The 15,683-nt window shown below is 45.1% G+C and overlaps 1 protein-coding gene across 1 annotated transcript in view; it reads right to left on the bottom strand.

Annotated features, from left to right (window-relative positions):
* LOC135019278 (cohesin subunit SA-2-like) overlaps nt 1-15,683 on the bottom strand; it is a 440,449-nt gene that overhangs the window by 209,036 nt on the left and 215,730 nt on the right. Inside the window, exons 12-15 of the mRNA XM_063953088.1 lie at nt 14,035-14,133; nt 13,468-13,547; nt 8,757-8,864; nt 6,251-6,359 (exon numbers count right to left, since the gene is read on the bottom strand). Coding sequence (XP_063809158.1) covers nt 6,251-6,359; nt 8,757-8,864; nt 13,468-13,547; nt 14,035-14,133 — 396 coding nt within the window. The remainder of the gene's footprint in view (nt 1-6,250; nt 6,360-8,756; nt 8,865-13,467; nt 13,548-14,034; nt 14,134-15,683) is intronic.

The following is a 15,683-nucleotide window of genomic DNA, read 5'->3' as shown; positions in this document are numbered from 1 at the left end:
TTTGTAACAATAACTATGTACAAGTATTGCAGACAATCCGCACTTGGGATGGGCGCCCAGCATCCACTACGGACTACGAGAAATAGATTTATCGGTAAGTAAAATCTTATTTTCTCTAACGTCCTAGTGGATGCTGGGGACTCCGTCAGGACCATGGGGATTATACCAAAGCTCCCAAACGGGCGGGAGTGCGCGGATGACTCTGCAGCACCGAATGAGAGAACTCCAGGTCCTCTTTAGCCAGGGTATCAAATTTGTAGAACTTTACAAACGTGTTCTCCCCCGACCACGTAGCTGCTCGGCAGAGTTGTAATGCCGAGACCCCTCGGGCAGCCGCCCAAGATGAGCCCACCTTCCTTGTGGAATGGGCCTTGACAGATTTAGGCTGTGGCAGGCCTGCCACAGAATGTGCAAGTTGAATTGTGCTACAAATCCAACGAGCAATCATCTGCTTAGAAGCAGGAGCACCCAGCTTGTTGGGTGCATACAGTATAAACAGCGAGTCAGATTTTCTGACTCCAGCCGTCCTTGAAATATATATTTTCAATGCCCTGACAACGTCCAGCAACTTGGAATCCTCCAAATCGCTAGTAGCCGCAGGCACCACAATAGGCTGGTTCAGGTGAAACGCTGACACCACCTTAGGCAGAAAATGAGGACGAGACCGCAGTTCTGCCCTGTCCGAATGGAAAATCAGATATGGGCTTTTATACGATAAAGCCGCCAATTCTGACACTCTCCTGGCTGAAGCCAGAGCCAGTAGCATGGTTACTTTCCATGTAAGATATTTCAAATCCGCCGATTTGAGTGGCTCAAACCAATGGGATTTGAGAAAATCCAAAACTACATTAAGGTCCCACGGAGCCACTGGGGGCACAACCGGGGGCTGTATATGTAGTACTCCTTTTACAAAAGTCTGGACTTCAGGAACTGAAGCCAATTCTTTCTGGAAGAAAATCGACAGGGCCGAAATTTGAACCTTAATGGACCCCAACTTGAGGCCCATAGACAATCCTGTTTGCAGGAAATGTAGGAATCGACCCAATTGAAATTCCTCCGTGGGGGCCTTTCTGGCCTCACACCACGCAACATATTTTCTCCAAATGCGGTGATAATGTTGTGCAGTCACCTCCTTCCTGGCTTTAACCAGTGTAGGAATGACCTCTTCTGGAATGCCTTTTTCCCTTAGAATTCGGCGTTCAACCGCCACGCCGTCAAACGCAACCGCGGTAAGTCTTGAAATAGACACGGTCCCTGCTGAATCAGGTCCCGTCTTAGAGGTAGAGGCCACGGATTTTCCGTGAGCATCTCCTGAAGTTCCGGGTACCAAGTTCTTCTTGGCCAATCCGGAGCCACGAGTATCGTTCTTACTCCCCTTTGCCGTATGATTCTCAGTACTTTGGGTATGAGAGGCAGAGGAGGAAACACATACACTGACTGGAACACCCACGGTGTTACCAGAGCGTCCACAGCTATTGCCTGAGGGTCTCTTGACCTGGCGCAATACCTGTCCAGTTTTTTGTTGAGGCGAGACGCCATCATATCCACCTTTGGTTTTTCCCAACGGTTCACAATCATGTGGAAGACTTCTGGATGAAGTCCCCACTCTCCCGGGTGTAGATCGTGTCTGCTGAGGAAGTCTGCTTCCCAGTTGTCCACTCCCGGAATGAACACTGCTGACAGTGCTATCACATGATCTTCCGCCCAGCGAAGAATCCTTGCAGCTTCTGCCATTGCTCTCCTGCTTCTTGTGCCGCCCTGTCTGTTTACGTGGGCGACTGCCGTGATGTTGTCTGACTGGATCAACACCGGCTGACCCTGAAGCAGGGGTTTTGCTAGGCTTAGAGCATTGTAAATCGCTCTTAGCTCCAGTATATTTATGTGAAGAGACATCTCCAGGCTTGACCATACTCCCTGGAAGTTTCTTCCCTGTGTGACCGCTCCCCAGCCTCTCAGACTGGCATCCGTGGTCACCAGGACCCAGTCCTGTATGCCGAATCTGCGGCCTTCTAACAGATGAGCACTCTGCAACCACCACAGAAGAGACACCCTTGTCCGTGGCGATAAGGTTATCCGCTGATGCATCTGCAGATGCGATCCGGACCATTTGTCCAGCAGATCCCACTGAAAAGTTCGTGCGTGGAATCTGCCGAATGGGATTGCTTCGTAAGAAGCCACCATCTTTCCCAGGACTCTTGTGCATTGATGCACAGACACTTTTCCTGGTTTTAGGAGGTTCCTGACAAGTTCGGATAACTCCTTGGCTTTCTCCTCCGGAAGAAACACCTTTTTCTGAACCGTGTCCAGAATCATTCCCAGGAACAGCAGACGTGTTGTCGGGGTCAACTGAGATTTTGGGAAATTCAGAATCCACCCGTGTTGTTACAGCACTACTTGGGTTAGTGCTACTCCGTCCTCCAGCTGTTCTCTGGACCTTGCCCTTATCAGGAGATCGTCCAAGTAAGGGATAATTAATACGCCTCTTCTTCGCAGAAGAATCATCATTTCGGCCATTACCTTGGTAAAGACCCGAGGTGCCGTGGACAATCCAAACGGCAGCGTCTGAAACTGATAATGACAGTTTTGCACCACGAACCTGAGGTACCCTTGATGTGAAGGGCAAATTGGGACATGTAGGTAAGCATCTTTTATGTCCAGGGACACCATAAAGTCCCCTTCTTCCAGATTCGCTATCACTGCTCTGAGTGATTCCATCTTGAACTTGAATTTTTGTATGTACAGGTTCAAAGATTTCAGATTTAGAATAGGTCTTACCGAGCCGTCCGGCTTTGGTACCACAAATAGCGTGGAGTAATACCCCTTTCCCTGTTGTAGGAGGGGTACCTTGACTATCACCTGCTGAGAAAACAGCTTGTGAATGGCTTCCAATACCGTCGCCCTGTCTGAGGGAGACGTTGGCAAAGCAGACTTTAGGAACCGGCGAGGGGGAGACTTCTCGAATTCCAACCTGTAACCCTGAGATACTACCTGCAGGATCCAGGGGTCCACCTGTGAGCAAGCCCACTGCGCGCTGAAATTCTTGAGTCGACCCCCCACCGCTCCTGAGTCCGCTTGTAAAGCCCCAGCGTCATGCTGAGGGCTTTGCAGAACCCGCGGAGGGCTTCTGTTCCTGGGAAGGGGCTGCTTGGTGCCCTCTCTTACCCTTTCCTCTGCCTCGGGGCAGATATGACTGTCCTTTTGCCCGCTTGTTCTTATAGGACCGAAAGGACTGCGGTTGAAAAGACGGAGTCTTTTTCTGTTGGGAGGGGGTCTGAGGTAAAAAGGTGGATTTCCCGGCAGTTGCCGTGGCCACCAAATCCGATAGACCGACGCCAAATAATTCCTCCCCTTTATACGGCAATACTTCCATATGCCGTTTGGAATCCGCATCACCTGACCACTGTCGTGTCCATAAACTTCTTCTGGCAGATATGGACATCGCACTTACTCTCGATGCCAGAGTGCAAATATCCCTCTGAGCATCTCGCATATAAAGAAAAGCATCCTTTAATTGCTCTAAAGTCTGTAAAATACTGTCCCTATCCAGGGTATCAATATTTTCAGTCAGGGAATCCGACCAGACCACTCCAGCACTGCACATCCAGGCTGAGGCGATGGCTGGTCGCAGTATAACACCAGTATGTGTGTATATACTTTTTAGAGTAGTTTCCAGCCTCCTATCAGCTGGATCCTTGAGGGCGGCCGTATCAGGAGACGGTAACGCCACTTGTTTTGATAAGCGTGTGAGCGCCTTATCCACCTTAGGGGGTGCTTCCCAGCGCGCCCTAACCTCTGGCGGGAAAGGGTATAATGCCAATAACTTTTTAGAAATTAGCCCTTTTCTATCTGGGTTAACCCACGCTTCATCACATACATCATTCAATTCCTCTGATTCAGGAAAAACTACAGGTAGTTTTTTCACCCCCCACATAATACCCCTTTTTGTGGTACTTGTAGTATCAGAGATATGCAAAGTCTCCTTCATTGCCGTGATCATATAACGTGTGGCCCTACTGGAAAATACGTTTGTTTCTTCACCGTCGACACTAGATTCAGTGTCCGTGTCTGGGTCTGTATCGACCGACTGAGGTAAAGGGCGTTTTACAGCCCCTGACAGTGTCTGAGACGCCTGGGCAGGTACCAACTGGTTTGACGGCCGTCTCATGTCGTCAACTGATTTTTGTAATGTGCTGACATTATCACGTAATTCCATAAACAAAGCCATCCATTCCGGTGTCGACTCCCTAGGGGGTGACATCACCATTACCGGCAATTGCTCCGCCTCCACACCAACATCGTCCTCATACATGTCGACACACACGTACCGACACACAGCAGACACACAGGGAATGCTCTATTGAAGACAGGACCCCACTAGCCCTTTGGGGAGACAGAGGGAGAGTTTGCCAGCACACACCAAAGCGCTATAATATATATGGGAACAACCCTATATAAGTGTTGTATCCTTATAGCAGCTTAAATATATTAATATCGCCAAAAAAAATGCCCCCCCTCTCTGTTTTACCCTGTTTCTGTAGTGCAGTGCAGGGGAGAGTCCTGGGAGCCTTCCTCACAGCGGAGCCGAGCAGGAAAATGGCGCTGTGTGCTGAGGAGAATAAGCCCCGCCCCCTATTTCGGCGGGCTCTTCTCCGGAATCTGTGAGATCTGGCAGGGGTTAAATACATCCATATAGCCTCAAAGGGCTATATGTGATGTATTTTTAGCCATAAAAAGGTATTATATATTGCTGCCCAGGGCGCCCCCCCAACGCCCTGCACCCTCCGTGACCGCTGTGTGAAGTGTGCTGACAACAATGGCGCACAGCTGCAGTGCTGTGCGCTACCTCAGGAAGACTGAAGAGTCTTCTGCCGCCTGCTTCTGGACCTCTTCCATCTTCGGCATCTGCAAGGGGGGTCGGCGGCGTGGCTCCGGGACGAACCCCAGGGTGAGACCTGTGTTCCGACTCCCTATGGAGCTAATGGTGTCCAGTAGCCTAAGAAGCCAATCCATCCTGCACGCAGGTGAGTTCACTTCTCTCCCCTAAGTCCCTCGATGCAGTGAGCCTGTTGCCAGCAGGACTCACTGAAAATAAAAAACCTAAAAACTTTTTCTAAGCAGCTCTTTAGGAGAGCCACCTAGATTGCACCCTGCTCGGACGGGCACAAAAACCTAACTGAGGCTTGGAGGAGGGTCATAGGGGGAGGAGCCAGTGCACACCACCTGATCCTAAAGCTTTATTGTTGTGCCCTGTCTCCTGCGGAGCCGCTAATCCCCATGGTCCTGACGGAGTCCCCAGCATCCACTAGGACGTTAGAGAAAACTGCAAGTTAGTGAAAATTGGTATGCGTATGTACGATATGGACTTTCATCTAGGCCAGGTGTATGAAATATGCGGCCTTCCAGCTGCTGTAGAACTACATATCCCAGCATGCCCTGACAAAATGTTGTTATTAGGGCATGCTAAAACTGTGGCATTGCTGAAACACAGCAAGGGCGCTAATCTTGAACTAAACGGGTGGATGACTGATGATGACTTATGTAGCTCTGTCACATCACACTGATCCGCGATGTCTGGATATTACAAATTGTTTGGCCATACACATCCGTTCCAGAAGCTACAAATCCAATTTCTCAGATGAATCAACTGCCTGAATCTCTGTGTGTACACACGGTGAGATAAATCTGTAAGATTTTGACTATATAGTCCAAATCTTAAGGAAAGTTAGTGCACATCTCAAGATGTTAGGCAGCTTGCGATCCCGATTCGATCTCGATGCGAACTTCCGTGGGGTCGGTATCGCAAGGCTAGATAGACTGTGCAGGCAAGTCAAACTTCACTATCTAGTGTACAATCTAGTACAAAGTATAGTCTAAATAGGCACTTAGTCAAAATCGTACATAGACAAAATCTGTGCTATCTGGGATCTGGGGGAGTTCACGGGAAATCGCATACTCAAAATCGGCCATAACAAGGATCTCATCGTGTGTACACACCTTTAGGTAGGGTAAAGCTTTAACCCCTAAACACAATTCCTCCCAACATGCGTCGGCTGCTGCTCCTCCACCCATCTCTGCATGCTTTCACTGGTTCTGGTGCACAACACAAAACTGTTCAACCAGTGTTTTATTCAATGTGTACATCAGTAAGTGGAGTGCATTAATCTGACAGATAACCCGGACACACGGACACTAAGTTTTAGGAAAAGTCTTACACAATGTTTAACTGCACTGATTAATGTTTTCACAATACCTCATTTTCAAGGAAGAAATCTAAGAGATTCTTCAATTGTGTTAGATTGTCCTCAGAGCATTCTGTTTCCTGTGCATCTCTGTTTTCTCTTGTTACTGGGTTCAAATGCCTGTGAATCATTAATGGGAGATCTAATATTAGAAGAAAAAATACATACAGTTAATCAGGGGCAGGGAATGTGTGGCACTCAAGTTGCTGTGGAACTATAAATCCTAGCATGTCCTGCCACAGTTTTAGCATGCCCTAACAGCAAATCTGTGGCAGAGCATGCTGGGATGTGTAGATCCACAGAAGCTGGAGTGCCACACATTGCGCCCCTGCAATAAATTATGCTTCCAACAACTGTAGTGAATGTCCAACATTCTGATTTCTCAACTTATTTTAGCCATTGGGGCAATAGTTTTATTTTTATGAAAACCTTTAACATGGACAATATTGTTTTTGGTTAAAGCTTACCGATGCTGTTTGAGAAAGAACTTTAAAGAAAAACATTTGGTGCACTTTTGACAGCAATAGAATTAGGAGCAGACGATTACATCAGTTTGAATTACTATAAGTGTGCTTTACTGTAATTTACTTCACAGGCTTCTACAACTAAGGAGGACACATCAGATCATTCATTCTCATGTTCTGCTACTCGCCTTGTACGAAGACCTCTACATTTCTCACCAATACTAAGAGAATAGAGGAGAATGACTGTGATGTAGTTTCCGCTTGCCAATGAGTAGAAGTGGAAAGAGAGGACTTCACAGTTAGGTGGGCTGAGCATGATCTAAACTATATATCATATTTAAAGTTTGACCTCATGGTCATCAATATGTAGGAGATTTCTCAATCCTGGGCTGGTGTTTGCAGCATGCAGTGTCAGTTGCTCGGGCACTTGTTGGTGGCCTTTGCTTGGATCCTATGTCAGACATGTTGCCGATCATCAAATTATTGTCTAACCAACTTTCCCCACATCAATATCTGCCAAGTACAGCAAACACTGCATGTTGGTCACAGAAAGCCACAGCAATTACCAATATGTCATTACACTGCACATGCTGTACCTTATTTTCAGAAAAGTGATTTTAAAATAATAAAGATGAAGAAAAAAAGTTAATGTATAATTAGACCTGGCACTGTAGTGAGGACAGGATGACCTGGGGCTCAGAACAGGAGATGAGGTGAAAAGATTAAAGGTAAGTTTATATGAAACGTCTGCTTGTTGAAGCGACAAACAAACAGACACACTCTTGGAAATCTCATTGTGTTTATTTTCCTCTCCCTGGTCCTCTGTAACGTCACACTGTGAGCCTAATTCACTAAGGATTGCAATTCCAAAGCTGTTTGCAGCAGCTTTCATATTGCAATTCTTAGCAATGCAAATGCAAGAGGAGGTGCATACCACCTCCTCCCTGTATTTGCGATCGCATCTAAGATGACCATTGCAACATTTATCTGCAATGGCAGGCAGAGTGAGCCTAAGCTTTCTCAGCCTTGCCATCACAGGGTGGCTTGTGAGACCAAGGAAACTGCATGTAGCAATGCAGTCCTTGGCCTCGCCACTCCCGAAAAATAGGGGCAACACATCCCCATTTTCCCAAACACTGATTGTCCCATCCCCCCCCCCCTCCCCGCGAACATCTCTGTCTGTCAGACAGGCATTCGCATCCCTGCACTGAGATCGCAGGACCGCAACCATCAGAGTCAATGCAGTAAGAAACGCATTAGAGTTGCCCTGGTAATAACCAGAGTTAAAACTATGGTGGATAAGGTAGTGTTCACGCTAAACTGTTTTAGCAGGGCGCCGCGCCCTGCCCGATTTTTTAAGGGCAAAACCCGGCCTGCCCTTTCTGAGGCGCCCTGCTAAAACAGCCGCCCGCTTTCTGCCCTCCCAGCATGTAAAGATGCCGTACGCATGCGCGTGGCATACATTCACGCTGTGAGAGAGCTTGGGGGAAGCCCCCAACAGTGACGCCGCCGGCCGCCCACGCCCCCCGTCTGAGGTTCAGCCCACTTGTAGTACGTATATTGGCCACACACCCTATTTGCATGGCCACGCCCCTATTTGGCGCGCGCTTGTGCCCCTCAACATCTGGCACCCTGCCCGGATCCTAGAGTGAACACTAAAAAGGGATATAAGTGACACCACCTGACCTGGTATGCGACATTAGCAAAATATGTAGCTATGGAATATATGAGTCACTGCAACTATAAACACTGAAAGAAAATAAAAAAAAGCATATATTTTCATAGACTGGATACAAATAATGAGAATATTACATCAAAACTGTACCATAAAACCAGTATGCATAAAAGGGCTCATTATTGTGGCCACCAATATAAGTTATACCGCATTACTAGCTCTTCATTTTCACCAGCATGCAGTTCCTTTGCTGCTTGCATATAAAGCTGATGGAAGATACTAGTTTCTCTGCTGTCTGTACCATCCACTTTGGCATTGCTGTTGGCTGTTTTAAATGATCCCTTAAACGTCATTACACATTATGTGGATTTTGATTACCTTCTATACAGAAATTCCCCAGCAGCTGCAGCCAGTGGCCTGTGTGTAGCATACACACACTGGTACAAGGTTTCACAGTCCTCAGCAGTAAACAGATCCTCACAGTTCCTGCAAGGAGACAAACCAGTTCTATTCTGTCACATTATATTCTAATTCAACACAACAAATACCAATTCATTCATTGTGTGATAATACAATTACAGTGATTCTTCAGCTTTTCCAAATGATTCATGGTCTAAACTGGCAGTGCCAACCGGGCAACAATCTGCTACATGGGAATAATTCTATTCTCTATTGACATTCTAATAATGAGAAGAGCTTTTACACTGCAAATATTGTACGTTTTTCCCTTTGCTAGCCACCATAAATATGCTACCTCCATAAAGCCAAATTGGGTCCTTAATAAATCAATATAATAAGTAACAAATACTTAATATAGAAAGAAAGAGCAGATACTGTGCCACAATAAGAACTAGAGAACTGATACTGGTTACTATTTGAAAAAAGAAGCCATGTTCAGTGATACTCGGGAAAAAATGAAGACATATATAGACAGAAGGCAGGGAGACAACTGGCTGAGTATAGGCCTTTCTGTCCTAGGCCAAATGACAGATTACATACACAGGATTCCTGTTTTCACCATAAGTTTCTGTGTCCAACATAATACCATGTCGAGGTACCTGTTCTTACTAGCAATGCTTTATAAGAAAGGAGGATTTTAAAGGCACATTTAATAACCACTAACACCTATCGCATGCAGAGCAGTAACGCATCCCGGGCTAGTTGTCTGGCAGATCTGCAAAACTTTAAAACCATTCCATTACTTGAAGTTTGTGTTTCTCTCCTACAATGCAGCTCAGCCTCATTTGCTGCATTTTTGTGTTTTAAAAGATATTTTTATTTTTACACTGCTTGATGTTTATACTGAAGCATACTGAGCACCTGGATGGGTAAATGCAGTGAAAATGGCCAGTTCCTCCTCAGCTCCCCAAGAAACATCCCGAAAATGAATACACAAAATGAGCACCAGTGTGTCTTCTAAACCTTAACTAACAGCAAATGTCCTCTTGCACCACAAGTCCATACACTGTCGCATGAATCAGCGGGATCCGGTCATGTGACCAGCGCTCGGGATCCCGCCAGTCACCATGCCGACGTCGGGATCCCACCCGCTTACCATGCCAACTAAAAGGGACTATTCCCACTCATGGGTGTCCATGACACCCATAGAGTGGGAATACAACCTGTGGTGAGCGCAGTGAGCCACTGAGCCCGCAAGGAGCTTTGTTGCACTCAAACCACCCAACTCCCACAGGCATTCTACTGCCGGGATCCTAGGGTCAGTATGCTGACCACCGGGATCTTCAGCACCGGTCTCCCAGCCCCGACTCGAATCAGGATACACTTGCATAAATCCAGGTGTATAGCACTTACAAAGAGCTGTGTGTGGTTTGTTTTCAGGTAATGATGGTCTCTGTCTCCACCACTATGTCTGAGAGCATCATGCACTGCTATGTCTGAAACCCTATGTCTGACATAAAGCAACATGCATGGTTATGTCTTCACTCCTATGTCTGATACAGAGCACCATGCACTGCTATGTCTGCGCCCCTATGTCTACAGAGCACCATGCTCCACTATGCCTGCACCCCTATGTCTGACAGAGCACCATGCACCGCTATACCTGCACCCATATGTCTGACACAGAGCACCATGCACCGCTATGTCTGACAAAGAGCACCATGCACCCCTGTCTGATACAGCACTCCATGCTCCGCTATGCCTGCACCTTTGCATCCGACATAGAACATCATGCACTGCTATGTCTGCACCGCTATGTCTGACACTGCGCTCCATGCACCACTATGTCTGCGCCCATATGTCTGACATAGAGCACCATGTACCGCTATGCCTGCAGCCCTACATCTGACATAGAGCACCATGCACTGCTATGTCTGCACCCCCATGTCTGACATAGAACATCATGCACTGCTATGTCTGCACCGCTATGTCTGACATAGAACATCATGCACTGCTATGTCTGCACCCATATGTCTGACAATGCGCTCCATGCACCACTATGTCTGCGTCCCCATGTCTGTAATTACGTGGAAGAATGGTCTCTCCACTGAGTCTTTCTGATTTATCATTCATCTCAATGAACAAAAAATATATACCACAGGGGAGGGATAACAAAAGAAAATTTTAAATAACATATATATAACACTTATGTCCGGCACTCCAAGTGTAACATAGAAAGAAATGCTCCGGTGCCCTGCCTTCCAGAAAGTAATAAAGAGTGCCAGCTGTATTTTGCTCTCTAAATAACGTGTGTGTGTATATATATATATATATAATTTATTTATTTTTTCTTACTAAAACAGCTTACAACTTTTATCTCACCTAAATTTACACAGCATATTAAAATGTTTATTGTGATACCTTCCCTTTAGTTGAGGTTGGCACAAGTGACACATGGTGCCCTGTGGTCAGGATACTGTGCTCTTCATTTACATTTTGGCAAGCCTGTTGTTTGGTTTCTAGGTCATAATGACATTGTGACCTTCTGAATTATGTATTTAGCCCACAGAATACATTTATGTTATTTCACTAATAATGTTTATCATTTACAGTTACATACAGTAAAAAAGGTCGTTGTTGTGGAGCCACAAATGCCCAGTGTACCCAACTTGCTCCCACAACGCAGACCCTTATCTTTAGGATACACATTATCTTTAGTTGTTCTCTCAATTTATAAAAAGGATTACAAGTATTCATCATTTATTTATGTTGATCCTGCAAACAAACTTCTATTAGTTGTTCTAAACATTATTTTTATTATTATCCTTTATTTATATGGCGTCACAAAGTGTCTGCAGAACATTACAAAATACTGTACATAAACAGGAAGAGTATGAAGACAAAACAGGGACTTACAGTACAAAACATTGCAGAACAAGGACAAGGTGTATAGACATTACTGAATTTGAAGTCAAAACCAGAAGCGGGACGGCCAGTCCCAAATGTCTGGTGCCAGTCGGCAGTAAAGAGATGATGGTATAAGTGAGGGAAGGAAAAGCACAAGAGGGAAGAGGGCCCTGCTCACGAGGTCTTTTCTATTGCCTAGAGCAGTGGTTCCCAAACTGGGTGCCACAGGTTGGTGGTCCAGTACCAAATTGAATTATTTATGGTGGATGGGATTGGCAGCCTAAAGCACTGGGTTTGCCTATCATAAAATATGTAAACAAATAGAAGTTCAACCCTGTCTATAACTGAACCTAAGGAAAGCAGGTAAGCACAATGCACTGAGCTTAATCATTGTTGTTAAATTTCTCAATAAGAAACTTTTGGTGTAGTAGTGTCATAAAAAGAATTCTGAAATTCTATGGCACTGTGATTCAAGAAAACTTAGGAAACCACTGGCATAGAGGCTTTACTTCTACATAATTATGCCTGTAAAGCACAGTTTTAAAAGGAATAGTATGTTGTTAGTTAGCACAGACTTATTTACATTCAGTGTTTCATAATATTCTGATAGAATCAAAGCACTATTATTGGGAACCTTTACTGACAACCTAGCCTGTGCAAAGAATACAGGTGATATGATGCCCTCTAGTGACAGATAATAAAATTGCACATGCAATTGTCCATCATCATTAATGGATGACTAAACTCTAAGGGTTGCCTTCAATAAAAAATTACACTCGCTGCACATTTTCAAAATGCAAGACAAACCTTTTTCTATTACTGATAAAGTCAGCATTCGGAAAAAGTGCAGTGACTATAGAAATTGTGTTCCTTATATTGTCCAACAAATTTCTACTGTTCTGACAGTGAATGCAGTCCAGGCAATTTACACGACGACTGGATAAATGGATTACTAACAGATTTTCTACTGGATATAGGAAAAATGATTTCCACTCATGATCACAGCGATCTACAATATCTTTTTAGAGTTTGATCAGCTCCTGAAACTATTACACAGGTTTTTTTGAAAAACATTAGTGGGAACAATTTCAAGATAATCCTGTGAGAGACCATATGTACAAGTAGAGATTAATACATCTTTACACATCTCAGGAAATACTGTAAGCATGGCATGTTTGCATGTAAGAGAAGTTGTAAATATATAGGGTTATGTTCATGATTAATGGCTCCATAATAAAACACTGAACACAAAAATAAAAGTGTCAATAAATGCTGATTGTGCTGCGTGACACACTAACATATAAACGGGTTCACTACGATATGCCAGCGGTCGGGCTCCCGGCGACCAGCACCGGGAGCCCGACCGCCGGCTTACCGACAGTGTGGCGAGCGCAAATGAGCCCCTTGCGGGCTCGCCGCGCTACGCGCGCCACACTGTTTTATTCTCCCTCCAGGGGGGTCGTGGACCCCCACGAGGGAGAATAAGTGTCGGTATGCCGGCGCCGGTATACTGTGCGCCGGGATCCCGGCAGTCGGCATACTGAGGACCACCCCATATAAACATGTCCTAGACATATGTTGTGTATTTATTTTTCACTGCAGCCAGAAATAATACTCCTAATGTCATGCTGTCTGCTCTGGTGGAATACAAAGTACCCGCCAGGCTAGACTCTCATTATGGGGTAACACTAATATGCAGTTATTTTTTAATGTACTGATTTCAGTATAATTACAAAGATCATGTTAATCAGGTAAAATACAATATTTAAAGCAAAATACGTACTTTGACATGTGAACGAGGAGCCTCATAGCTTGGACAGACACCTCGTGGTCTTTGTCCAGGGTCATTGACACAATACGATCCTATCAGACATGAAAAAGTAAACCTTAGCAAACCTAACAATAAACTGCATGTGTTACTCAATCAAGAAAGAATACCATTAAATAGTGTCCACTAGGTTAAAAATGATCCCAGCCTGTATCAGAATCTACATTGCTGGTCACTACACTATAATCACAGACTGATGGTAGAATATAACAATTGGTCTGTTCGATGAGTAAGGTGCCACTACATTATGGTATAATTTACTATAAACATGAATGGCCAGAAACAAGTAAGAAGAGGAGTAATGGTAAAACAGAAAATGACTTAGGGTGTTCAAAAGGGCATGAATGGTTGCCGAAAGTGGCGCGCAAGTGAGAGAAAGATGCAGATGACACAAGCAGAAGAATGATGTTGAACTAAGAAAGTTGGAATGAATAAATAAACTGGTTGAAGGAAAAATACATATGGGGATTTGAAAAATAGTTGCATAAAAATATAAAGTTTCCGCTTTAGGCACTGGCTTACCTTAAACCGTGTTGTAAAAAGATCCATTTTGGAAACAAGATGATTTTTCTCATAAAGTCCTTGTAGAGCAATTACACTTTTTAGACGCACTTCCGGGACCTAAGAATGAAGAGCAGTGAGACCACAACTATCTACTGTGACACACTTAGGCAAAGTGCATGTACTTGTAAGACAATTGACGCAAATCCCACAACATACCATCTTATACACCAGTGACTCAATCAGTAAACATTACTTCATTAATAAACTGTTCTGAGGTAGTCATAATGGCTTCTTAGCAGTTTATGATGACTGCACTTGCCCACTTTTTCACATAAATGTTAGGCATGTTAACTATTGATAGACTACAACAGTTGCTCATTTCAGCCATATAGCACTTGACTAGACTATGTATAGCATCACTGCTCCATGCATAACAGAAGAATCATCAGAAGCACGCAAAATTGTAATAGGACTTTAATTACCTACCAGTAAATCCTTTTCTCATAGACCATAAGGGATATTGGGGAAACTACTACAATGGTGTATAGACGGGGTCCAAAGGAGCCGGTGCACTTTAAATTTCTTCAACTGGGTGTGCTGGCTCCTCCCCTCTATGCCCCCTCCCACAGGAAGTTATAGGTAAAAACATGCCAAAGGAGAAAAGACATATATGAGAGAAGGAAACATGACAACAAAGAGTGGTGAAATTTATAAACCAGCACACCACTAACATACAACGACCAGCAATGGCTGGAAACAACAACAGCAACAGCTGAACAGGTAACCACATAAGAGAACCTGCAGAAAAGTCCACGCACTGAGGCGGGCGCCCAATATGCCTTATGGACTACGAGAAAATAAATGACCGGTAGGTAATTAAAATCCTATTTTCTCTAGCATCCATAAGGAATATTGGGGAATCTAGTACGATGGGGACGTCCCAAGGCTTCCAGAACTGGCGGGAACGTGCGGAGACTGCTGCAGCACTGCCTGCCCAAACTGGGCATCCTCTTTGGCCAGGGTATCAAATTTGTAGAACTTCACAAAGGTGTTCTTCCCCGACCAGGTAGCAGCTCGGCATAGTTGCAAGACTGAGACTCCATGGGTGGCTGCCCAGGAAGAGCCCACTGATCTTATAGAGTGGGCCTTCAGAGACTTAGGAACAGGTAAGGCTGCCGACACATAGGCCTGTTGGATAGTAAGCCTAATCCAATGAGCAATGAACTGCTTCGAAGCAGGACAATCTTTTTTCTGTGCATCATAGAGCACGAACAAGGAATCCATCTTTCTGATCCAAGTTGTGTGCTTGACATAGATTTTCAAGGCACGCGCAGCATCCAATGCCTCCGGAGGAGAAGTAGTATCAGAACTGGACGGAACCACAATAGGTTGATTCAGGTGAAACGCGGAGAAAACCTTTGGCAGGAACTGCTGTCTAGTCCGGATCTCCGCACTGTCCTCATAACAGACCAAGGGGGTGATTCAGACCTGATCGCATGCAGGCAGTTTTTTGCAGTGCTGCGATAAGGTAGTTTCCGCCTACAGGGGGAGTGGTAAACGCTGTGCAGGGGTGCGACCACGAGCTGACGTCAGGAATCCTTTAAAAAGGCTGGACATGCCTGCGTTCGCCCGGACACTCCTTAAAAACGGTCAGTTGACACCCACAA

Source organism: Pseudophryne corroboree, chromosome 2 (assembly GCF_028390025.1).
Source record: "Pseudophryne corroboree isolate aPseCor3 chromosome 2, aPseCor3.hap2, whole genome shotgun sequence".
Taxonomy (NCBI): Eukaryota; Metazoa; Chordata; class Amphibia; order Anura; family Myobatrachidae; genus Pseudophryne; species Pseudophryne corroboree.
This window is presented reverse-complemented; position numbering and strand designations above follow the sequence as displayed.